The sequence below is a fragment of the Giraffa tippelskirchi genome, chromosome 10 (genome assembly GCF_054371585.1).
Source record: "Giraffa tippelskirchi isolate mGirTip1 chromosome 10, T2T-mGirTip1v1.2.pri, whole genome shotgun sequence".
NCBI classification, from domain to species: domain Eukaryota; kingdom Metazoa; phylum Chordata; class Mammalia; order Artiodactyla; family Giraffidae; genus Giraffa; species Giraffa tippelskirchi.
In genome coordinates this window covers 3,088,206-3,113,893 of record NC_137284.1, presented here as the reverse complement: position 1 = coordinate 3,113,893, position 25,688 = coordinate 3,088,206, and the positions used below count along the sequence as shown (strand labels likewise).

The 25,688-nt window shown below is 60.5% G+C and overlaps 1 protein-coding gene across 4 annotated transcripts in view; it reads right to left on the bottom strand.

Moving 5' to 3' along the window:
- The window catches only part of SHANK2 (SH3 and multiple ankyrin repeat domains 2), a 562,195-nt gene that overhangs the window by 288,792 nt on the left and 247,715 nt on the right, over positions 1-25,688 (bottom strand). For 3 of the 4 annotated variants that reach the window (XM_081533761.1, XM_081533760.1, XM_081533762.1), the window contains exons 1-3: positions 18,604-18,835; positions 14,440-14,755; positions 3,751-3,920 (exon numbers count right to left, since the gene is read on the bottom strand). In XM_081533761.1, coding sequence (XP_081389887.1) covers positions 3,751-3,920; positions 14,440-14,755; positions 18,604-18,640 — 523 coding nt within the window. In that variant the 5' untranslated portion in view covers positions 18,641-18,835. Of the gene's footprint in view, positions 1-3,750; positions 3,921-14,439; positions 14,756-18,603; positions 18,836-25,688 lie in introns of those variants that run through there. The other variant, XM_081533759.1, reaches the window with a different exon arrangement.

Sequence of the window (25,688 nt, the reverse complement as noted above, 5' to 3'; positions counted from 1 at the left end):
TAACCACCCACCCTAGATTAGGCTGGCAAAGTTAACAAGCCCCCACCCCAGCCCACCCTGCCTGGTCACTGAGGAAGGACCCGACTGACGTGACAGGCTGGCCTCCGGGTTGAGATAGCCCACACCCCAGGCCTGCCTGCATTCTGCACCCAGTCCCAGATAGGCATGGACATCTATCTACACCACCCAGAACTTCAAGCCATCATCACCAGGAAGAGTGGGACAGTGGCCTGTGCTCAGGCGCCCCTCAGTTCAGAGGGATGTTGGGGTTCAGTTTCCCAGGGGCACGGGCTCCGTGTCCACTGGGAACATTAAGACCCACGACGTAGGGCTGAGCAGAAAAGATGTGAATAAAATGAGAGCTGCGGGTGGTCAGCAGGACCCCAGGGCCCACCCACCTGCCCCCTGGACCCTGGAACTGGGGACAGCGAATCCCGAGGCTTAGTCTGCCCAGTCTGGGGACTGTGCTGCCCACAAGATGGGCCTGATGCCTGCGGCCCACGCTGCTGGGAGGTTTACATGGAAAACGTGAGCTGTCCCCAGCGGAGCGCCTGATGAACAGCGGGCACCGACGAGTCTCCACCTGCATCTCCTCCTCTGTTATCACCTCTGACACGTGGACAAGGACATGCGGCCCCCAGGCACGAAGTGACCGGCCCCTGGGTCACTGGGACGGCTCCGCAGGCCCTTCCCAGGCCAGCCTGCTGCAGGTCCCCCCCGGGCCTGAGGGGACAGTGAGGTGGACGGTTGGATCCATGGGGGGTAAAAGCTCAGGGCTGCGGGCTAGCTGGTTTCAGAGCTGGGCTGGGCCAGGAGACCCGGTGCTCCATATCTGGGGGCCCCAGCTGAGGGGGTGCGTGCAGACAAAGCAGCCCATTCAGGCCCGCTTCACCTTCACACGAGCCACCAGACCCCCGCCTCCTGGGCAGCTGACTCTGCAGATTCAGGGGTCGCCCCTCCAGGAACAGATGTGGTTATTTTTAGCAGCGCCGCCGCCCAAGGGTCAGCAGGCAACAGCTGGTCAGCGCGGTGAGCCCTGGCGGCCTGCCCTTGCCGGCTTCCTCGGAATGGTGGCTGCCCCTAGAGGTGACTCTCCTGGCCCGGGAACGCCGCCTGCCTTCTGTCTGGGAGGAGGGCGGGGGGGGGGGGGGTCACGGCCGCAGCAGATGGATCCCCTGCGAGAGCTGCGGGAGGGCCCGCGGGACCCGGGCGTCTCCAGCTCCCGGCGCCCCGTGGCCTGCCAGCTCTGCCGGGAAGGGAGCTTCCGTGGTACTTTCCATGCCCTCCCCCCCCCTCGGCCTGCAAGTTGCGGGCAGGGAGAGACACGCCCCCTGCTTCCCCGGGCAGTAGCAGCTTTCTGGGCTAACGCCGCTGTCAGGAGGCTCTTGTCCAGGGATGGCCGTGTGCTCAGCAAGGGCCTGTTAGCCGCCTTCAGTCTGCGCTCGGCATGAAGCCGCTGGCAGGCACCTCCTTGGGTGCCAGCCAACCAGTCGGCAAAGGCTGTGCCCTGTGGGCGGGTGGTGAGCTGGCCAGACAGGGGCTGTCGCGGGGTCAACTGAAAATTAGTCCACATGCAGGGGAAAAAAAGTCTACTCCACAGTGGGCTCTGGGATTGAAATACCAAATTGTAGGTCATGTAATTTAAATGCTGATACTTTAAGAGTTAGCAAAAATATTGTGTTAAACTACGCAGAAACAATCAGGGACTTAAATGCTCAAAGACCCCCCTCGGAGGCAGCCATAAACCGTGTGTGCGTGCGTGCGCGCGCGCTCAGCTGTGGACGGCTCTTTGCGATCCCATGGACTGTAGGCCACCTCTGTAGGCAATCGTCTGTCCAGGGGATTCTCCAGGCAAGAAAGCTGGAGTGGGCTGCCATTTCCTCCTCCAGGGGATCTTCCCGATCCAGGGACCGAACCCCTGTCTCTTACGTCTCCTGCACTGGCAGGCGGGTTCTTGACCACAGAGCATGGAGAGAAGTAGACGGGCCTGGTGGGCAGCATGCTCGCTGAGGAAGGGGAGGGGAGCTGGCCAAGGAAGCCCTCCCTCCACGGCTTGTAGGGACTCGGGGTGGTCCCCAGGGCAGGGCTGTTGGGGGGGCACTTGAGGAGAAGCCTGCGTTCTGAGTGAGCTGCCGAACCAGAATGATGAAGCCAGGAGACCAGCCAACTGGGAGAGAGTGGAGGTGTCCTCACAAGGGAAGGAGCCAGAGAGGGGCTGGCAAACTCAGCATCCCCACTTCTCTGAACAGATGCAGAGCAGCTCAGCTCAAGTTGGGGACCTGAGCTGTCACCCAGGCAACTCTCCAAAACGAAAGAAAGACAAGGGACCGAAGCCACCATCGCCACAACTGAACACCCTGATGTCCAGAACGCGACAGAAGATTACGGGACACAGAGACCCGAGAGGACGGGGCCCCCGCTCCAGAGAAGAGAAAACCCGGTGAGCCTGACCTGACCCTCACGGAGACGACAGAGGGCGTGTTAGAGGGACGATGCCGCCCGCCCAGGCTGGGTGAGCTAAACACCATGTGCTTCCAAAGGAGGGAAATCTCAACAGAGCAACAGGAAGGCTTAGCAAATAGACAGAAACTATAAAAAAATATACACGTGGAAACCCTAGAGTTTAAATACGCTATTTCAGAAACGGAAAAATTCACAGGATGGACTTAACAGAGAAGAGGACGTTTTGAAGGAAAGAGCAAGTGAACTTGAAAACAGACCAATAGGAATGACCTGAGGTTAAAAGAAAATGATGGGAACGAAATGAACAGAGCCCCTGGGACTTGTTGATGCCACCAGATGGTCAAGTTTGCATGCATCTGGACCAGCAGCAGGAGCTGAGAGGGAGAACGGGGCTCCAGCTGCCCTCGGAAACTTATAAATGCAGGTGATGTTGGCCAGATGACTGCACCGTGTCGAGGAGGAAGCAGGTCATTGCCTGGTCAAGGCCAGATGGGTTGAACTTGACCGACTGAGCCCGCGAGGGGCACACTCTGCTGCCTGCCATGCGTCTTCCGGAAGCCTGTCCTCCAGCGATGGGGAGGTGGGGTGCGCCCTTTCCTGCTCCCCCCAGTGAGCTCAGCTGCCCGCAGGTGGGCACCTCCACCTCCCTCCCTCCGTCCCGTGGCCTCCAGGACAGCAGAGCTCCGCTGCAGCCGCCGCCAGCCTCCCGCACGCGCCTGTGCTATACCCGTCTTCCCTAAGGGCCTCACACACCTCCTCTCCCTGGGAAACCATCACTGGCTCCCCAGCACCCTGGGAACAGAGCCTGACTCTTGGCACGCATGAGGCTTGTCACCTCCATTTCCCAGGATTCTGCTTTGGGCATCCTTATGTCTCATCCTGTGGACCTCCTGCCTTGGAATGTCGCAGGCCCCCAGGCTGAACCAGTCTCCTGACGCCCCTCCTGGAGCCCTAAGACATGTCTGAACTCATCCTGTGCTTGGCCCCATCCCCGCACCACCCACTCCTGAGGCCCTGGGAGTGGAAAGGAGCTGCCTGTCAACTCCTCGCCTGCCTCTCCCCTGCCGACTCTGCAGTGGACTCCCACGCCAGATGGCCACATGCCGACCCTCCTGATGGACATCGGGGTCGCCGAGGCCACACCATAAGGACCATTCGAATCCCTGTTCCGCCCTCCCAGGGCTCCGTGTCTCCACAGGGGGCCCCGCCGGAAGCAATGCCCTGGGGGTCAGCTGAGGTCAAGGCGCCCCAGCCTGACCCCGCCCTGGAAGCAGAGTGGACACTGACCTTTGACCCTGTCGCCACGGTGCAGGGGGATCTCGCCGTCGACCTGGGGTTGGTATGGCTTGACGACAACGAAGAGCCTCCCGGGCACGGCGCTGTACAGCTTCCGTCTGGGCCCCGGGTACTCGAAGGCGGAGTGCGCATCCTTGTTGGCTCCTGCTGGGAAAGCTGGGCTGCGGCAGGGAAGGGGGGGACAGAGAGAGAGGGGGTCACGGCCCGAGATGCGGCAGGGACGCCCATCCATTCAGAACAAGTGTCCAGCCCCAAACAGTCACAGCAGAGCTCCTGGTTCTAGATGGGGCTGGAGATGTGCAGACGCATTTGTGGTTAAAAGGTAATTCCAGCAATCCCACCTCTGGGAAGGTGTGCAAGGAGTGAAAGCAGGGTCTCAAGCAGACATTCGCACACCCACGTGCACAGCAGTGTGATTCTCAAAAGACGACCCAAGTGTCCACTGGGAACGAACCAATGCCCGAGACGTGGCCCAGCCATACGGCGGAATATTGTTCAGACTTAAAAAAGGGAGATTCGGTCACAGGCGACAACGTGCATGGAACCTGAGGACATTATGCTACCTAAGGGAAGCCAGTCACAGAAGGACAGATAACGCGCGATTCCACCATGACAGGCACCCCGTGTCGTCAGATCCATAAACAGGGTGGGGGCAGGGGAGGGGCTGGGAAGTGAGCCTTTAATGGGGACGGGATTTCGGTTTAGGAAGAAGTTCTAGAATGGACATCGACAATGGGTACACGACAGAGTGAACACACGTGACACCACCGAACTGCACATGTAAAAATGCTTCTGGTGGTAAATTTTATGTGCATTTTCAATACAGAGACTCCGGCGGGGCGGAAACTGAGGAGGGCCCTGGGTGTCTGCCATCTGACCCGTTTCACTGTAAGTGCCAGCCACGCCGGGCGAGGAATCACCCAGAACCTGCTGGCACAAGGTTTCATCATCGCGGGGCAGGCGGCCCAGCCCAGCTGCCCCGGGGACACTTCACAAGTGGGACTTGAATACGTTCCTGTTTTATGTATTTCACAACGACCGTGTGTTTCCAGAGTGACTTCCAGGCCTGACACTGAGTGTGGACGCCTAACTTAACGGCACAGTGGTGGAACGAGAGAGAGACTGAGAGAGAAGCAAAAGCTCCCAGAGCAATGTGCAAAGTGGTTTCTGCAACGACACCCCCGTCTTTGTGACGGGTGGCCAGGGCTGACCCCGGGAGGAGAGGACAGCGTGCGCTCATCGGGGGTGACCCTGAGGAGCCACATGGAGCTCTCCTCCAGGGGGAGGGCGGTCTTTAGAAAAGCCACATGCACGTGGATGAATCTGGGCAGGGATTTACAGAGGATGCGCCAAAGCTTCCTGGAAAAGCGTTCACATCCAGTTGGCGTCCTCCCAAGAGGGCACCCCGCCCACGATGGGGAGGAGGAGGCTTAATAACCCTGGGGGCAGAGTCCCACATCAGGGAGCCACATCTGAGTCTCGGGAGGCGCCCACCCGCGCCACAAATTCATCACCATGAAGGGTGGGGTCCCCAACCGCGCTCCTCCCTTCAGATGACACACGCCGTGGCCTGGGAGCCCCTAGACGGAACCTTGAGCTTTCTGCAAGGTGTGAAACAGGCTTGCAGGGAAGCTTCTAGAACACAACGTGACCACTCACTTTGGGGATTTCATGTGAACCCCTCGATTCCTTCTGGGCTTTGCTTTACCCACATCAGCATTCCTGATAAATAACGTATGTTGCTTTTCGTTGCAAGAATTCACGGAAGCGTGACGGTGCTCCATTTTGTTGTGCTTCTTACGTTCTCGCTCAAGGTCATGACTGTGAGAGCTAGGCACGGGAGCCCACGTCTACACACGTGACGGGCTCGCTTGACACCACAGTTTATGCTCGTCAGGGGAGGAGGAATGACCGCCGGCTCTGCCAGCCTGACCCCAAAGCCCAGAGCTCTCCCTAAACCACGGGAGCAGAGGGCAGGCATGTGACTTTCCCAAGTGCTCACCTGGGCTCAGGACACAAGAGTGTGACAGGCCACAGCCCCGTGCCCGCATGCCCTCTGTCCCCAGGGATGCCCCCTCCTCTGCCCGTCCCCCACTCCAGGCTTCTCTGACCAAGACGGAGGTGACAGCATCCTGGAAGGAGATGCCCGTGAACTTTGCACCAGGCAGTGCCAGGTGGCTGCACTGTACTTCCTCACTTCCTCCTCCCTCTCCGCCAGGTGCAGATCGACACAGATGCGAAGATCCACCCTGAGGGTCGGAGGCTCCCTCCTCACGGATGTCACTGACTCCAAACACCCCGGAGCCCAGGGCAGCGACGCTCGCAGAGGCCAGGTCATGTGACCACATCTGGTCCAGAGGTGACAGCTGACTCACTGAGAGGAAGGACAAGCTAGGTCCCCTGCCTGCGGTGGGAAAGAACCCGGGAAAAGCCAGAACTCTCTGAGTTCCCTCCGGAGAGGACAGCCCGCCTGCCTGCCTGCCTGTTAGGATGCAGATCCATCCATTCAACCTGCTTCAGCTCAGCCTGACTCGGGGCTGACTCGGGGCTGGGACGGGAGGCAGGAGACAGTGCCTTCACTGAGCATCACCAGACTCTCCTTTCCAGCTCCAGCTCCCAAGTCCTGGGAACCAAGGGGACTCAATTCTTTGGAAGTGTCTCCTGGAGCCTTTCCACCTAGATCCAAGGGTTTGGAAGAGGCTTGGGGTCAGCAGGGGAGGGGGGCTCTCGGACGACACCCTGCACCAGGCCCAGGAGCCCTCTTTGCCCTGGCCTCCAAAAGTAGTGCTTGGATCTCCCCTGAGCACCTGCACGGGCGCTGAGCAATGGCCGAGTGGGGTCTGCTGCATGGGGCTCCTGGAGGATCAGTAAGGGAACACAGATGGAGTCCACCTCCCCAGCCCCCACCAGCTCTGTCACTGCAGCTTTGATAGCAGTTATCACCTTTGCATCTGACCGTCCATCCACCCACCCATCCATCTACCCACTCCATCCATCATGTATCCAACCACAATCCATCCATCCGCTCACACCATCCATCCACTCACCCATCCATCATGCATCTAACCACCCATCTATCCATCCATCCATCTATCCATCCACCCACCCATCCATCATGCATCCAACCACCCCTCTATCCAACCATCCATCCATCCATCCACTCACCCATCCATTATGCATCCAACCACCCATCTATCCATCTATCCATCCACCCACCCATCCATCATGCATCCAACCACCCATCTATCCATCCATCCATCTATCCATCCACTCACCCATCCATCATGCATCCAACCATCCATCCGTCTATCCATCCACCATCCACCCACCCCATGCATCACGCATCCAACCACCCATCCATCCACCCACCCATCCATCATGCATTCAACCATCTTCTATCCACTCACCCATCCATCATCCATCAACTCACCTATCCATCCATCCATCCATCCATCCATCCATCCATCCATCCATCCACCCACCCCATCCATCATGCATCCAACTATCCATCTAACCACCCATCCACCCACCCCATCCATCACATCCAACTGTCCATCTATCCATCCATCCACCCACCGCATCCATCATGCATCCAACCATCCATCAGGCATCCAATCATCCATGCATCTATCCATCCATCCAACTATCCACGCATCCATCCAGCTATCCATCTCATCATCCATCAACTCACCTATCCACTCATCCACCAACCATGAATCCAACCATTCATCCATCCACTCACTTACCATCCTCTATCCTTCTTACCACTTACACAAACACCACCTATCCACTCTTCCATCCACATTTCTACAGAACCCTGCCAGAGCCCCGCTGATCCCTTACTATCAGATGCCGAACAAGTCAGTTAACCTCCGGAAGTCTTGGTTTCCCCATCTGATAAGACAGGATGATCCGGTGGGACCCAAGAGAGAGTCGGCAGGAACCGCTCTGCACAGGTGTCGTATTAACACTCGTGCCATTACCCTCTGCTTCAGCGGAAAAGTGGGTGACAAGATGCGTGTGTCGGCCAGCTGGTTTCAGCCGGCTCCAGAGTATGTGTCACTGGGCAGAGAAGTCAAAGCAAACATAGCTCTAGCCTGGGAGCGTCAGTCCAAGCCCGGGAAACCTTTAAGAACAGGGAGAAATTGGTCCTTGAAGATCAGTGTGCGTCCATGGTTCTAGGTACCAGCAGTGATGTGTGGTCCCACACAGATGCTGAAGCATCTTCCCACGCCAGGTTAATCTGAGCCTGCGAAGCCCCATTTCACAGGTGAAAAAACAGAGGCTCCATAAGTAATGGCTTAGGCACAGAGATACAGACCTGACCTCACATCCCGGCTCCCTGACTGCAGCCCAGGACCACCTGCAGGCTCCCCGCTCTGTGCTGGGATCTACTAGAAATCGGGGTGTCTCCCAGGCTCCAGGCTCACGCCGGATGGGCGGACAAGAGGGTGCTGGAAGTTACCCGCTGGAGGCTCTGACAGAGGGCAGTTTCCAGCACAAAGCCCTGTGCCTGCTGACAGTGTGTCTGAAGCATACAAGCTCAGACCCCAGGTCGCCCCTCATACCATTGGCATCATCGCCCTCTCCGCCTTCAGGCCGGGAAGAAGTGCTGGAGGCCTTGGCCTGCACGTGGCCCCGGGCACCGTGGCCTCTCCTGGGCTTCTGGGTCAGCCCTGGGGCCCATACCCCAGGCTCCATGGCCTCCCCATGCAGTCCTGAGGAGTGCTGCATGGATGGATGACGACCAGATGCCCCATCCTGCTGGCTGGGGCGCCGCGAACTGGGGCACGCGTGCACATCGGAGGCTTTCACGGACTCCAGAGAAGCGGGGGCCGCTGTGACCTTAGAGGCATGCGTGCCTCGAGGCCTGCTGCCCGAGTCCCCCAGGGGCCCCCCGGCCATCAGCAGTGGGGTGCTGCCTGTTTGCACCCCCAAGGCCACCCCGGCTCCAGGCAGCAGGGGGCGGGCACCCAGAGCCCCCGTGGGATGGGGAACAGTCTGGAAGGTGCCTCTTTCCTTAAAGCTTCCCCCAGTCTGCTCCGGTCACCCAGGACGCCCTGCCTCTCCCCAACGCCTGGCTGGCCCCTTTCTCCACGCTGGGGGGCGGCCCCCTCACCCCAGGAGGGGTGACCTGCATAAGCTCTGACTCCCGGGGACTCTGTTGGGGGCTCCCCGGCCTCGACGACAGCAACCCTGGGGCTGACTTGTCTCTGGGGCGCCCACCGCTCTACCGGAGGCCAGCCTTTCGTGTGCATTCATGCCCCCAGCTGAGAGCAAACCCCGAGTGTCAGCGGTGCGGGGAAGACCGAGGGACAGGCGAGGGCAGCCCGTGTGGCGCCCAGACCCGATTCCCCAGCGGGCGGGAGGCACCCGCTTCCCCAGGGCGACTCTTCCCCTGGCCCCGCCTCCGCGCCAGGGGGCCAGCGCCTCACGGACCCCCTGCTCCTGATGTTCAGGTGACGTGCCACTAGCAGCCTGGGCCAGGTGGCACAGAGAGGGGGCAGGGGACAGCCCGGCTCACCCCCGCCCGGCCCGCTGCCCACCCCCTTTCGGGGTCCATGTGGCCGAGGGAGGGGGCAGCACCGTGGTTCTCACGGAGGAAACCAGGGCCCCGTGCCCTGGGGGCGCACAGCTCTGACCTTCCCAGTCCCCATGTCCCCAGAAGCGGGGTGAGGGCGCCTGCAGGTGAACAGAGATGCGATCCAGAGGGACCCCAGGGTGCCCTTCACCCCTCAACCTGCCCAGTGGGGGAACAGCCCCTGGAAGGGGTGTGCAGGGCGGGGCAGGTTCCTGCCACCCCGCAACCTCCGAGAACCCCTGCTCCGCCCGCACAGCGGGATTCAGGGAAGGAAATGAGAGCCAGGCGAGGCGGACTTGGCTGAGCCCCTGCCAGGGTCTGTCTGGCAGCAGGAGCCTTGCCGGCTCTGCCCACCTGTGTGGCCGGCGGTGCCACTGTCTCCCCGTGGGCGGGAGACCCGGCCAGTGAGCCTCCCCGCCTGCACGCAGCGGGCTTCCTCTCTGCTGAACTGAACCCACCCGGGAACGGCTCCTGTGATGGTAGAGTGGCCCGCACGCTCCCCGGGGCCGGTGAGGCCAGGGCGGCCCTCAGGACCAGGACCTGGGCCTTGCAAAAATGCATCAAGAGCTGCTCTGAGAACAGGGCAGCTGGGAGCGGTCCTACTCCTCTCCACGCTCAGGGGGTGGGTGATGATGGAGCCATCCGGCAAAGCCCCCTCTCAGGCTGGTTCTCAGAGACATGGACCAGCCATGCCAGTGGGCGTCGCTAGAGGGCGTCTCGGGCAGGTGCGCGCAGAGCCTCCAGGTGAGGCAGGACGCCGGCCAGGGCAGCAGGGACATGGGCTCCCATCTGCTCTGGACAGCTCCTCCCTCTTCTGCTTGGCCCTAGGGTCCACTGGCTCTCGAGGGCGGTTCCTGGGGGAGGCTGACCCAGCCCGGGAGGCTCAGTCAGAGCCGCAGGGGCCCAGAGATGGGTGAGGAGGGCTGGGACGGCGGGGGAGACTGTCTGCACCTGAGGTTGGGCCCGAAGCTGGTTCTGGCCACACAGAGGTCCCCGTCAGATGCCTGGCTGAGGCTTCTGGGGACTCAAGTGGGCACCAAGGGCTGTGCCTGCGGGGGTGCTGAGTGGGCAGCCTTCCTGCGGGCAGAGAGGGCAAGGAGAGGGCGTGGTGGGGGTCAGCCAGAGGGCACCCCCAGGTGCTCGGGACTCGGCTGACCTGCCGCGCTCCGCTTCCTCTTAGCCCAGGCCGCGGCGGTCACCAGGACGACCTTCCTGTGTCCGCCCCGCAGCGGCTGAGGGTCTTTCAAGATGTAGCCAGCACTCCTGGGTAACTTTCTGAGAGCCACAGCCCGGTATGTGGCAGCTGCTACACTCAGCTTCATTCTCATCACAAACCCATTAGACCCTTTGGACGTACGAGAAGACGGAGGCACAGAACGGCAAGCGACTAGCCTGAAGTCACACAGCAGGAAGGAGACAGAGCTGGACACGACCAGCAGTTTGGCGGCTACCCACGGCGACAGGACCTTGAGACAGAGGGGTCCGTGCGGGCCCGGGGCTCTCCCCTCCATGACCGGGAGTGCCCCCCGCCCACCTCCAGGTTCTGAGACAGCTAGAAAGCGCTCTGGGGGTGCCTGGGCCACCCCGAGGCTGGGAGCCATGTCCTCCCTCCAGAGGCCCTGTCTGTCCCAGGAAAACGCTGGGCTCTGAGCTGCCACCCCTTCGAGCCCCCAGGGGCTGCACCGCGGTGCCCGGCGCACAGGCCCTCCATCACTGGGGCTGTGTGTGTGGTCACTTTCATATCTGAGCATGGGTGTGAAAGCAGACAGCTTGCACATGGCTCAAATGCCACCGTCATCCTGGCAGTCCCAGGAGCTGGTGTGCCTGGCAGGTTCCCACTAGGACAGGGGAGTCTTGGGGGCAGGACCTCCGCGGGCTCCTGTTAGGACGCAGCGGCTGTCACGGATGAGGGAATGGTCCTGAGCAGATGGACAGGGGCCAGGCAGGCACTGATGGGGTGGGGAGGGCGGGGCTGGCTGGGCTGGGACCACAGCCCCCCGACGGGGATGGGCAGCCAGCCGGCATCAGCACCGAGAGGCCTGTGTCCCAGCAGCCTCTCGCTCCCGGGGCAACCACAGCCGGGGCGACAGGAACCCCCTGGTCAGGCGCCCCGCCCCCAGGTGGACAGAGAGCTGAGCTGCGGCTCCAAGCCACTGAGGACTGCGGGCTTGTTACACGCGAGGACCGCCGTGCTGTCACGTGTCCCGTCTTGGGAGCAGCCAGGGAGCTGCTGCTTTATGGTCATTTCACGGTCGCCAAGGATGAGGCACGAGGTGTGAGTAAGGGGCCCAGGAGGAGTCCAGGGCGCGTGCTCAGGAAGCCCCACAGCGGGACTCAGGACTCACTGGGGCTGTGACCATCACGTGGGCACACACACAGACATGCATGCATGGCCAGACACACGCACACACGGACACCATCACACACACATGCACATCCTTGGACATAAAAAGTACGGGAAAATGCACACACAGAAACACACATGCATCTAAACACAAACACAAAAGTGCACGCACACAGGCACCCAAACACACACAGGCACACCAGTGCGCACACACACTGATGCACACGGGCACAAACGCACAGACACACACGCACACACACGCAGCACAGGGACGTCAGGGACAGCCAGACGGACCGCTGCAGCGTGCGGTGCTGGCCTCTCTCTACAGCAGCATGTTCTTTGCAGCTTTTGCAAGTCCCTGGCCACCCTGCCTTCGGGATCTTATTAGATTTCATCCTGGAGGAAGGGGACCCACTCTCTTTAAAATTACAGCCATAATTCCAGCTAACCGTGTGAAGTGGAATTTGAGGCCTCGGGGGAACCCTTTAATTCAGCTTTAAGCGGCTCCCAGCACCTGGCGCTTCTCCCTGGGGTGACTCAGAGAGAGAATCTAGACCAGAGCCAGGAGGGCTCCCCGGTCTGAGACTGAGACTGCAGGGGGACGCGTGGATGGGTCCCAGCGCCAAGGTGTGCCTGGGGGGCGCTGGCACCGAGGGGGCAGGCTGTGACCCCACTGAGGGGCCAGGAAACTGGGGTCCCCACGGGCAGGCTCCCCTGCGCCCGCACAGCCGCAGCCTGGACACCTGGCCTGCTGCTCCTGGTCACAGCAATTGTCCTCCCCCAGGACCACCTGGGACACTGACCCCTCCACCCTGACTCCTGGTCCCCCTCCCCAACATCCCTGATCAGAGCTGGGGGTGTGGCATCAGGAAGGACCCCAGCTGGTTAGAGGCACCGCACAGGTTAGGCGAGCCCATCTCAATGGCGTGCAGCGGGATGGGGAACCGGGTCACCGGGCAGACGGCTGGACCAAAGGGGGCACTCGCCCCTCACCAGACATGCCAAGCCAGGCAAAACACACAGTGTGCCTGCTCTCCCGGGACCACCAAGGGTGAGGACAGAGCTCAAGAAGGACAAACTCTCACGATCTGTGCTGGATCCAGGACCCAGCCTCAGTGTTATCATCTGGGAAATGGGGACGCAGGGTCTTCCACGGAGAACAAGCAGGGTGAGACAAGGCGCGTGGAGCAGCGTGTGGGTCCACGCGACACTGCAGGGGGTAGTGACAGGTCAGAGACAGGGCTGCTTGGTTGTTCTGACTAGCACTGAGGCCCCGGCCAGGAGTCTACCCCCAGGAAGTCTCAGCCTGGACAGAAAAACGCCAGAGGCCATGTGAGGAGGTGGTGGGTGTGCCCGCGAGAGCTGGAGCTCTGGGTGGGAATGCAGCCCCCCACCAGTGCGGGAGACGGAGCAGGGAAGAGCACAGAGCCCCAGCGAGATGCCTGGGGGTTCATGCTGGGTCTGGCCTTTGCTGGCCTTATCTGCTCGTCTAGAAAGGGGACAAGAATGGGGTTGCAGCTCCTGGCTGCTTCAGAGTGCTGAGACACACGCCCCCTCCCCACCCCTGCCTCGTGGGCAGACAGAACAGGACCAGGCAGGGGCTTGTCATGCCCTCAGCTCTGCCAGGGCTCCTCGTGGCCATGAATGCGAACACTCACTCAGGCTCAGGACCGTGCACATTGAAGCCTGGTCCGTGGAGAAACCCAAGTGTCCAGCCACAGAGGGACAGGTAACGAGGATGTGGTACACACGTACGATGACATATTACTCAGTCATAAAAGAGAACGAAATAATGCCATCTGCAGCAACATCTTTTTTTTCTTAAGTCGCTCAGTCGTGTCCGACTCTTTGCGACCCCATGGACTATACAGTCCATGGAATTCTCCAGGCCAGAATACTGGAGTGAGTAAGTAGCCTTTCCCTTCTCCAGGGGATATTCCCGACCCAGGAATCGAGCTAGGGTCTCCTGCATTGCAGCAACAGAGATGAACCTCAAGATGATGATCATAGTAAGTGGGGTCAGTCAGACGGAGACGAAAGTCGTATGGTATCACTTACATGTGGAACCTAAAATATGGCACCAGTGAACCTACCTATGAAACAGAAGCAGACTCACAGAGAACAGACTTGTGGCTGCCAGGGGCAGGGGAGGGAGGGAGGGGGAAGCCGGAGCTCGTAGAGCAAACTGTTGCCTACACAACGGATGAACAGCGAGGCCCCACAGCGTAGTGAAGGGACCTACACCCCATCTCCTGGGATAAACGTTAGTGGAAAAGAACGTACAGAAAGAATGTATATAACTGAGTCACTTTGCAGTACGGCAGAAATTAACACAACGCTGTAAATCCACTGTATTTCAAACAAAACCCCCACATGGCTCCTGGAGGAGCTCTCAGCCCAGAGCAGGCCAGCGCCCTCAGCTCCTTCTCCATCCACACTTCACTTTTAAGACCCCGAAGCCGACGCACAAGGAAAGGAAACAGTCCCGGGCACCCGCCGCAGCTCAAGCTGCCCCAGAAGCCCAGTGGGGCGCCCACCCTGCCGGGCACAGTCACTGCTCTCAGGAGACAGTCTGAGCCGGGGCTCTGGCTTTCAAGTGTTCTCAGCGTCTGAGTTGGAATCAAGCAGGCATCCTGCTCAACCTCTGGTGGCGCCCTGAGGTCCAGAATCCAGGGCCCTGTGCACAGAGGTGCCCCCTCCCCGCTCCCCCTGGATGCCTCCCCCAATGCCCCCCACCCCCCGGGTCGCTCCTTACCCGACGTGCCAGGGCTGCCGGGGCCTCTTGGCATCCTCACCGGCTCCGCCCAGCCTGTTGAGTGAGGGGGACCGGCTGCGGGGCCCGGGGGTGTAGCTCCCGAGGGTCTTGGCGGCCCCGTCGGCCTTGCCGGGTGTCTGCTGCAGCAGCTGGGGCGAGAGGCTGAGGTGGGAGGCGGCCGCGCAGACGGCCCAGTCGGGCGCGCCGGCGTTGAGGTTGTTGTCACTGTTGGAACGCAGCAGGAGCCGGGGGGCGGCCAGCGTGCTGGGGGGCCGCCGCCTGCGGTTGGAGTACGCCGGGGCCTCTCGGAAGGGCACTGGGTCAGAGAGAGCAGGAGACGCGGGTGAGCATGTGTGGCATCGTCATCAAGGAGGAGTGCCTGCCCCTGCCCCCCCAGCTGCCCAGGACATGGACGCTGTGAGCTCAGGGCCCCCGTGCGTGCAGAGCTCGCCCCGACACAGAAGCAGACAGGGGTGGAGGCGGGGAGCGCCGCCCTTGCACGGAGGCTCAAGCCAACGCTTGAGATGGAAGGGGCCCGGGTCCCACTTTCATCCGCGCGGCCAGGAAACCGTGGACGGACTGGCTGCCCTGGCTCACAGCAAGGATGGGCAGACACGGAGGCAGCCGTGGAGTTCTCTTCCTCGCCGTGACCCGCACTAGGGGTTGGATCCTGTCCCCCAGACCCCTATGTTGGAGGCCTGACCCCGAGCATCTCAGAATGTGGCTGTCTTTGGAGATGGGGTCTTTTAAGAGGTGATTAAGGTAAAATGGGGTCACTGGGGGGCCCTAACCCCACAGGACTGGTGTCCCTATAAGAAGAGGAGGTCAGGACACGGACACACACAGAGGGATGACCCTGTGAGGACACGGGGAGGAGACGGCCGTCTGCACGCCCAGGAGGGAGGCCTCAGGAGGACCAGCCCTGGCCACACCTGGGTCTTGGATTCCAGCCTCCAGGACTGGAGACAGTGAATGTTTGAGCCGCCCTGTCTGTGGGGCTGTTACAGCCGGCAGGGCAAACGCACGCGGCTCCCTAGCTCTACCGGTGGGAATCCGCCTGCCTGAACCCCAATGTGCTCCGTTCTCCACCCATCAAACCGGGACCTGGCAGCAAGCATCAAACAGGAGGTGGTGGACACACCTCACCACGGTTTTCATGAAGTTCTAGACCAGAGGCAGGCCCTTTACTCTGTGAGATCAGCCCGGCCAGGGGCTCGGAACGAGGGCACGGTCCTCGGGGACCGCGAGGGCTGGAACCCACGTGGTCGGCACCCCGGGTTTCTCCAAGGGCTGGAGCCACAAATAGGGTCCTTTCCAAGAGTGTGCATGCTCAGTCGCTTCAGACATGTCCGACTCTTTGCAACCCCATGGACTATATAGCCTGCCAGGCTCCTCTGTCCATGGGATTCTCCAGGCAAGAACACTGGGGTGGGTTGCCATGCCCCCCTCCAGGCAATCTTCCTGACCCAGGGATGGAACCTATGTCTCCTACGTCTCCTGCACTGCAGGCAGATTCTTCACCCGCCGAGCCACCAGGGAAGCCCGTCCTATGCAAGAAGAGGCATCTAAAGAAACACAAGCCTCCAGGCTGCGGGGAAGCAACACAGCAACCACGACAGGCAGCAAAGAACACGAGCCTCCTCGAGCTGGCCCTCCACAGACCGGACTGCAGAGCGACAGGAAAACACGCGCTCTCCTGCAGGGCTGACTGGGACGTGGGAAGACCAGCGTCTCAGAGGAGAAAGGCGAGGTCAGGACAGAGCCCTGCACGGTCCACCGCCCTGGCTGCCCGAGGTCAGAGGTGGTGAAGTTCGTCACGGAAACCAAGGACAGCCGCACCCCGCTCAGAACCTGGGCAACCCCCTGCTGCTGGCCATGCTGGAGAGCTGGCAGAGCTCCACCGAGACAGCTGTTACCCAGCGCACCCTTCACTGCCTCCTTGGGAGGCAGGACCATCCTGGGAAAGCAGACATGCAGCCAGCCCGGGGAAGCCGCAAGGAAATGGCACGAGGCTTCCCGAGGATGCACGCTCGGAATTCACATCTTGGCTCGTATGGTCGTGAGAACTTGGAAGTGACCCACAGGGGAGGTCACGCTCTTTCCAGCAGTGACGCCAACCTGCTTCCTCTGAAGCCCGTCTGTCGGGGCAAGGAGTACCATCACTCGCATCTACTCCAAATTCTTCAAAGCGAAGGATCTCTTCAGTGCCACCCGGCCGGGAGGGAGACAGGGAGCAGGAAAGGCGTGCTCCGTAGACCCCCACCTCTGGGGCCCGAGAGGCTGCCCTGTCCAGGGCTCGGCCCCTGGGGAATCAGTCCAGGTGTTTTGGAGTGGAAGTCTATTTTGGGGAAAAGTCCCGAGTTTGTCTTTGCCTATCACCGGGGAAACTACGCCCGTGTCACTCCCGCTGTCAGCATCGGACGGCGGCCAGAAGACTTCTGGAATGACGGAGGGTGACCTGAGCCCCGCCCGGGAGAGCGATGGGGGGACGGGAGCCCTCACCAGGACGGTGGATCCAGGATCTCGGAGAGAGACGTTCTTCCTGCCGAGATCGTCAGCTGCAGGACCACAGCACCGAGAGGAAGCCAGCCTCTCGAGCAGATGCTCGCAACAGAGCCCCCTCGACTTCCTGGCTCATCCTTCCTGCGACCACCCGAGGACAAGCCAGGGCTCGCGCGGATGGAGCGGAGGGGTCACCCCAGCTCGGAGGGGACCCCCCCAGACCAGGAAACATTTGCACTCCATGATGCGAACTCATGCTGAGGCTCCCAGCTTCCCTGACCTTAGAGTCAATTCTATTTTTCTGCTGGATATAAGCGGGTACAAACGCCCTTGATGGAAAATGATGGAATTTGGGGGGAGCCCTGCCAATAGCTGAGACAGACTCCTAAGGGAAGAAGAGTCTAGGGGAGAAGGGAACAGAGTGAACAGAACACACTGCCCCCAACTGAAACACCCATGCGGAGCACATATCACCAAGATCAAAGTCCCAGGGGTGAATCTGGGCTCATCACATAAGCAAATGTGCTCAGACAAAGGCTGTCTTCTCTGTACGTTACTGAGAACCAGGCGGAAGAGGTCTTTCAGAGAGGGGCAGCAATTCACGGTGGGGCGGGGGTGGGGGGGGCGGCTGTCCTCGGAAGATTAAGGGATAAAAAAGCTGGGACTTTTGCAAATACGTTCTGCCCCAAGGAGTCAGTGAGCTACTCAGCTGGAGTCTCATAGGTGACGTTTTGGTGAACTCTAATGAACGTTATCTCGCTGAATTACCAAGATTCACATTAAGTTCATTTCCTGTGTGGTGTAATTGGAAATTTCTTCCATGTTTATTTTTTGGCTTGGGCTGGGAAGTATCTCCTTAATTCCTCTAACCTCACATCTTCATAAACCTCCCGGTTTCATAAAATGAGAGCTCCCTGTCTAATCAACTAACCGGAACCCGCCGTGGAAATGTTGTCGCTGTTTTATTTTTTTTAATGTGCAAAGGGTTAGAAATAACTCTTTTCCTGCCTGAAAATGATTAATATTCCACCCAACTGTTTCCTTCTTTCAGGCAATCTGCAAACTCTAAGTGGGTGGATGTTTTCTTAGCTTAGCCTTCCATGCATGTATTTATATGTTTCTTTTCCACAATACAAATCACACAAGGCATGCAGAAAAGCAAGATGCACTTTCAAAGTCGCCACCGTGCATTTCCCACCCGCTCCCTGAAACCGCAAGCCGGGGTTGGCCAAGGGACGCCGAGCGGCGGTTCTGAAAGCGCCCACCTGGCCAGAGCAGCCAGCGGCATCCTGGGGTTCCTTACTACTGCCTGAGTGCTCAGCACCCTCCAGGCAGCGGACAGATTAGAGCCAAACTTCCTATTTTCCACAGGACTTAGTTCTTTAACAGTTAGACTCTGGATGCACTAACAATGCACAATCTACATTTCTGCAAGGGGCTGGAGACTTGGGGGAAAAAAACAATGAAACCGACCCCTTCAAGTGGGTTAACAGTCCAGACCAGCTACAACAAAGCCCGATCGCCCACCAGAAGTAATGACTCCCTTAACACGGCGGGAATGAATGAACCGGCAATTTTAGGAGGACCCGGAGTCCCCAGCCCCCCCCCGCCCCCCTGCTTGTCCCCATGCACCCCGCGCCCCACGGCCGGCTCTCTGCTTACCTTCCTTCTTGGTGAAGGCATTTAACAAAGACTTCATTTTCCCTCCGACTTTGGCAGCGGTCCGCTCATTATATAACCTTCTCGACTGGGAGGAAGGGAAGGGCGGCCCGGCCCCTGGGCGCCGGAGCAGCTCGGACCCGGGGAGCGGCGGCGGGCGTCTGGCCACTGCCTGCCTCCAAGCATAGCTGGGCAGGCCAGACCCAGCGCGCTGGTGACGGCGCCCACCCCATACTCGTCTGTCAGCTGGGAACCAAGCGTGCGTAGACTGAGGCTGTTCTCAGAGCCCTCTGCCGCTCCCCGCGCCCGTCATGTGAGCGGCGCTCCCCTGCTTTTGTGATCAGTCCATCGGGGAGGAGGCTCGCAGGCGGGAGGCATCGGTGAGCCCCGAGCCCCGACCGTCCAAGGGCGGGCGCTGGGGCTGGGGCTGCGGTTGCTCCAGCTCAGACGCGCCCGGGCAGACAGAGCACAGCACCTGTGCTTTGCTGATTTTCATTCGAAAGAAAAAGCCAAGTTTTTCCTCGCTCTCCGCCGCTGTTTGTCCGCCAGCAGACGTGGGGAGTCGGTCCCGGAGATAAAACGTCCCGGTTCCAGATAAGCCACGAGCCAGACCCGCGTTAACTGGGTGGCCGGTGCCAGTCTTCCGGAATCTCTGAACGTGACCCAGATTTCCGTTGGCAAGAATCAGACACAAGGACCCATTACTTCTCTGGCTCCCCCCCATGGAGGTAATGACCCTGGAGAAAACAGGATTTCCATCCCCCTTCCTAATTTTTTTTTTTTTTGGAAACAAAAGAGAGATGAAACAATTAAAATTGCAGCCCAGCCAAAGCTCGCCCTAATTCCAGGCAGCTGATAAAAAGCCCATTCCGAGCCAGGCTGCACGCTTCTTACAGGAGTCCGGGAGACACACGGAGAGGCGACGGGGGAAAAGTTCTGCAAACACAGAGGGAGGGGCCGTGGCGAGGAGCCCCACGGCAGGTGGCTCGGGGTTATTTCTACACGAGGAGAAAGGTCTTTCCGCAAGCTTAACGGAGCATCCCAGGGAGCAGGCTCTGCCGCCTTTGCTGCTGGGGCTGTAATTAAGTGTGCGTTTTTTCGGTTGCTAAGAGAGCTGCTTCTGAAATTTGAAGGGGAAAAAAGAGAGAGGAGCGAGGGAGGAAGATGGGACGAGACGAGGCAAAGCACCGGGAGCCTCTCTCCACGGGACGCCTGGGGCTGGTGGGACGTCTGTCCAGGGTGGCGAGAGCACGACTGGGTGCCCGTTACCAGCCGAGCACTTGAGCGTCGTTTCACTCCCACGATGCCCCATCGCAGGGCTTAGAGCTGCCTTCAAACTCTGCCCCGGGTGACCCTCGCCCGGCACGCCGGAGCCCAGGCCACGTCTAAGACTCGCCCTAGGGGACACTCATCTGCTGGTGCGTTTCACCCATGAAGACGTCACGACCTGCACCGCGCCACTCACGTCCCTGGGGGACGGAGGAGGCGACGGCGGGGCAGGCTGTCCTTGGACGTGGCTGCCAGGCTGCAAAGCTTCCAGAAGCATCTCTCTTGGATGCAGAAACCAACAAGGGTACAACCACTCCTGCTTGGGGAGCCAGCCACTGTGCCCCTCGGTGTAGGAAACGTCAGGGATCTTCAAGGTGGGGGTGTCCAGTTTATCGGGGGTGTGCTGGCTGCCTGCCCCGGCTGGGACATGATGCCCCAGTGACAGTGACCTGGAGGAGATTCCTCCCCCCAGAGGCGGGGGCCCTGCCACGTGGGCCCCAGGAAACCCTCCGGGGAGCGGGCGGGAGGCTCTGCGACGCTCAGCGGGCCTCCTCCCGCGCCAAGTCCCCGCGACACTCTTGCCCCCGGCGCCGTGGCCTCTGCTGTCAGCAGGAAGCGCGTGTGGTCCAGGGCCGACGGGCAGTGACCGAGCCCAAGGCCGGAAGTGCCCCCGCCGTCACGAGCTCCCTGTGTGGACCTGGGGAGGAGCGGGTGGGGAGAAGGTGGCTTCACCAGTGCCCCCTGTGAACATCCCGCGTCTTTTCAGAGGGAGGAGGAGCCTTCGCCCCCGCGCTGGGAGCAGAGCCGGAGACGCCCAAAGAGAATCCACCCGCGGCCCAGGGGGAACAGCTCCCAGCCCACCTGCCCATCCCTGCGTACAGAGTGATGGTTCCTCATGGTGCCTCTGCCCACAGTACGAGCAGAGCCTGGAAATGACGGGCCCCTGGCTGCCTGGCCCAAGGGCGGGCCTTTCTGAGACAAATCCTGGCTCCCCTGGTGGCTCATTGGCACAGAATTTGCCTGCCAAGCAAGAGCCACGGGTTCGATCCCTGGGTCAGAAAGATCCCCTGGAGGAGGGCATGGCTACCCACTCTAGTATTCCTGCCTGGAGAATCCCATGGACAGAGGAGCCTGCTGGGCTACAGTCCAGGGGTCGCAGAGTCAGACATGACTTAGCAAGCGAAACAACAGGAGCCGTCTGGAAGCGACAGGGCCCCGGCTGCCCGCCCAAGAGGTGAGACAAGTCTGAGGCAAATCCCAGAACCAGGAAAGACCCGGCCGGCCTGGGGCAGTGGGGGGGCCCCCGCTCCCAACCGCCCCACCTCCAGGCTCCACATCCCAGGGCACATGTGGACCCGGGCTGTGCAGGCCCAGGGGACGAGGCAGTGAGCGAGACGGAGACCCCGGCTCCCTCCCAGGCCGCACAAGGGGCAGGTGGGCACATAAGAGCAGCCTTTGGACGTAACAGGATGTGAGGGGCCCCAGGAAGCTTTCCTCAGCCCGAAGATTCCCATTCCCATTCCTCTAACAAGCAGACAGCCTTCCCAATCACCACTTCCAGGAATCCGAGCAAACGACTCACTGAGATTAGCAGCAAGAGCTTAGGGTCACGTGCGGACCTACTGCGTGCCTGGCCCCGGACCAGAAATCCTGTGGAGAGGGAGGTGGTCCATTCCTGACTCCACCCACCTCTCCATGTGAAGCTTCCTGCCCACTGGCAGGCATGCTCTCCTTGAATACTTCCAGCAACGGGGAGCTCACTACCTGTGTGCTGGTTCTGCACCCACGCACACCAGTCTCCTTTCCCATCACACAGACACCATTTCCACGCCTGCCACATACTGATTGGAAGGGAAGGCTGAGGCGTTCAGAGCAGACCTCATCCCAAGAAATAAAGTAGGTTTGGGGGTGTCAGAGCTCAGACGCACAAAGATAGCTGAGCTTTCCTCCCATCAACTCCTAGACCCTTTGTTCTGTTGCCAGGTCCTTCGTGGAGCAACCAAAGTGACCGCTAGAGGCTGTGCTGGCCACATTGATGAGGTTTGGTTTCAACTGGACTTCATTCCAAATGAGGGGGAGAAGAGAGAGCAAAGATTCTGGTTCTGAGCTGGGCTGGGGTGAGGTGGGTGGCCAGTGGCAGTGGGAGGGGTCGGGGAGGGCATGGGATGACTCTGTCCACCTGCTCACCTGCCCACCCACCCCCAAGGAGCATCTTTTGAGTTGGGGGCTGTTCGAAGGACAAAAAGCAGGAGGAAGGATTAGATGGGGCCTCCCCAAATCAGACAGCTTCCAGGAAGGAAGAAGGTCATCCCGGAATGAACCCCAAACTGTCAGCCACCTGGCCCGGCCCGTTAGCCATCAGCTCTGTCCCAACCAGCCCAAGTCCAGTGCCAAGCCCTTGGTAAGAGGTAATAAACGAACAATAAACTCTGCATGAGCGCCTCCGTCCGCTCCCGCTCCCCCCCAGGACCCACACGGTTTTGGCCTCTGCACGCCACCCACCGCCCCCCGCTCAGACCCGCCTCCCAAACCCTCACTGTCTGAGCCCTTCATTTGCCACGTCTTTTGACAACTGCCTGACAACAGGCTGAAAATAATTTCATTTCTTGTACAAAAAAGGCTCTTCGCACATCAGAACATTTCAAGACGCTATGAAGTCCTGGCAGGGAAGACGCGCCAGGTGTTATAAACACGCCTGGTGCGAGTCTGCAGGGCCGCTCCGCGGAGACGGTCAGCCCACCTCCTTCCCTATGCCGGCCAGCAGGCGAGCGCCGGACACGGGGCCACGGCCAGCATCTGACTCAGGGGCCGGCTCTGTGTTTTACTGCGAGGCGGCCATGGGCTGGCCAGACACCCCAGCCCGCAGATTCCCCTCTTGCAAGGTGGGAACAGCCCAGCGCATTCCCAGTGTTGGCCATGAGATCACACGAGTCTTGTCTGGAGCACAGAGCAGGGTGGTCAGCCTTCTGGGGTCAAGTCCCAGCGCCTCCACCTCCCAGCTCTGTGACCCCGGGAGCGGCACCGCGTCTCTCTCTGCCTCTGTTTCCTCTTCCATGGATGGGGATGTGCGTGGCGCTGCCACACAGGAGGCGAGGAGCAAATCAGTAATAGTAATATTTGTAAGTGCCTGGGTTTGAAGGCTGCCATCAATGGCTAAATAAACAAATTTAAAAAAAAAATTCTGTGAATGAATAGCGAGCCAGTCTCTCTGGCCCCTACCCCGGCTCCGTGTCTGTGATAAGCCTTCCCATGTCCCCTAGAATGCATTTACACCGTTTCTTTGGGTGCCACCTCCTCCAGGAAGTCTCCCTGAAGGATCCAGTCCCTGGAGATCCCCCCACTGAGGGTCGCCATGCCAGCAGTCCTCCCTGGGGGCATTTCTCGGTTCCATGGGACATCAAGCATGTCCAGTCCAGTGTCCAGCTCCTCATCACTCTGCAAATGAGGGGGGGGAGTAGTGCTCCTACAGCTCTGGACGTGAGTGAAGGAACCAGAGAAGAAGGAGATGGCCCGTCCGGTTTCACCTTGTTTGGAGTGTTCCGAGGCCCTTTTCCAGGCCCCCCCCAGGCGGTCTCCTTGGCTGTGCTCTCCTCCCTTCTGTGCCCCATCCGGCCTCCACCCACCCCCGTGTCTGCCCAGGTCCTGCCTGCCATGAGGAGGCCCAGCCGGGCACCGCAGGAGGCCCGCCCTGCAGGGCTCTGGGTCCACCTCACCTGATGGGCAGGCGCGCTGGACATCAGGCAGGCCCGGGTCCTCAGTGTCCCTGCCGTGTCCTGCCCGCCTGGGGGTGGGGGAAGCTGGGGTTGTCCTGGGGCTTCGAGGGCTGCCGGGGCTCCAGGTGACCAGACGCACGGCCAGGGCTCTGACCCAGGGGACGCACAGGACAGGCCGGAGGGCAAGGACCCAGCTCAGGGCAGCACCGTCTCTGCAGAGCCGCCACGTGGGGCCGGTCACCAGGCTGGCCGCGGAGCTCCCAGTCCCAATGCCCCGGGAGCCGCAGAAGTCCTTCGGGACCATCCCTCCCCGCATCCACAGCCAGAGCGATGTTTTCAATGAGACCCCGGCAGACGAGCCAGTGGGGCTGGGGCGTGAATGTCAACAAGGATCCTGAAGACCCCGAGATGGGGGCTGTTCCCCTGCTCTTTCCAAGTGGCCTGGGGACCCACTCAGGGCCCACCTCCTCTTCCTGGGAGCGGGGTACAGAAGGGAGAGCCGGCTAGGGTGGAGACGGGCTGGGTAAGCAGGAGAGGCCCTGAGTCTATTTCTGCCTCAACGCAAACTCGCGGAGGCGGGTGTAGCCTCTTGTCAGACAGGAGGCCCGTGGGGAACTGAAAAGAGGGGAAGAAACTCCGGAGGGTCTCAGGGGCCCACCAGCCCCCCCTCCGCCTTGTCTAACGGAAGTGACAGCCAGCTGCCGGGCAGGAGACCACCGGTATGTGCGAGCTCTTCACCCAGCTCGGGGGAGCAGGGGGGCAGCGGGTCCCTGGGGGTCTGTGGGCCAGACCTGGATTCTTCCTGCCCACTCCCCACCTGAGCCAAAATAGCAGACCTCGCTTCCTTCCCGCGTCGCTTTAGATAACTGCGATTTAAATATTAGTAGGCAACATTTCTCCATCTCACAATCATTGTTCAATGAATCATACGTTTATAAATAACAGGAGATATAAAAAGGCGTCTCGGCAATAGTGCGGGGGTTATCTCTGAGCCAGCATGGAGGTGTCTGTGAGAGGGGGAACGTTCCAGCAGCTGGGACCGCAGAGGGAGGCAGGCACTGCTCCTGAAGGATCCACCGAGGCCCCTGGATGGGGGGAAGGGGCACCGATGAGGGGGCTGCAGAACCAACCCACCAGGGTGCGGGGTCTCTCCCCAGGGTGGGGGTCTCCCTCCAGGGCCTCCAGGCTCGGGGCTGATGGTGGCAGGGCTCGGGGACTCCGGTGGGGGCTAAGCACCAGCCCTGAGACAGGGCTCTAGGGCCCAGACCAAGGTCAGAGCAGAGACAGGGAGAGGGGCTTTGGAGGGCTGAATGGGGCTGACCACAGGGAGGACGAGGCTCCCCCAGGTGCCTTCCAGAAGGACCCCAGACTCCAAACCCCGCGCCCCGTCTCCTCCCTCTGTGCAGCTGCAAGCCCTGGAGAGATACTGTGCGCTGGGCCAACGCTCTTACCGGGCCTTGTGGGGCAGCAGGCAGGGCAGTCGATTCATACAGAAAGCCAGGGGGACCCTGGGTGGCCCCTCTGGGAGCCCAGTGGCTGAGGCTCCTGGACTTCCCACAGGGGGACCTGGGCTCAGGATGCCGAGACAAGTCAGTAGTGCCCAGTCCACCCCACTGTTCAATGGAACCATCTGAAGTCCCCAAGGCCAGGCACGGACACCTCTTCCGGAAGTCTTTCGGGCGCCTGGACAGTCGGGACCGGACTGCAGGTGCCAGGACCACAAAGAGAGAACAGCCCCGAGGCCGCAGGGTGCCCACGTCTCTGGACATGCTGGAGAGCTAAGCACACACAGAGGGATTCGCTGAAAGGCAGCCCTGGAGCTGGCTGGGGGTAACCAGGATGACCGTGTGCTAGAGACGGAACACTGTGTCTCCCGAATTCATGTGCTGAAGCTGAGTCCCCAGGGTGACGGCCCTGGGAGGTGGGGCCTTCAGGAGGTGACGTGATGAGGTCACGAGGGTGCGGCCCCAGGACGGGATTGTGCTGTGTGTGTGAGTCGCTCAGTCGTGTCCGACTCTTTGCAACAAGTGGGCTGCAGCTCTCCAGGTTCCTCTGCCCAGGGAATTCTCCAGGCAAGAATCCTGGAGTGGGTTGCCATTTCCTTTT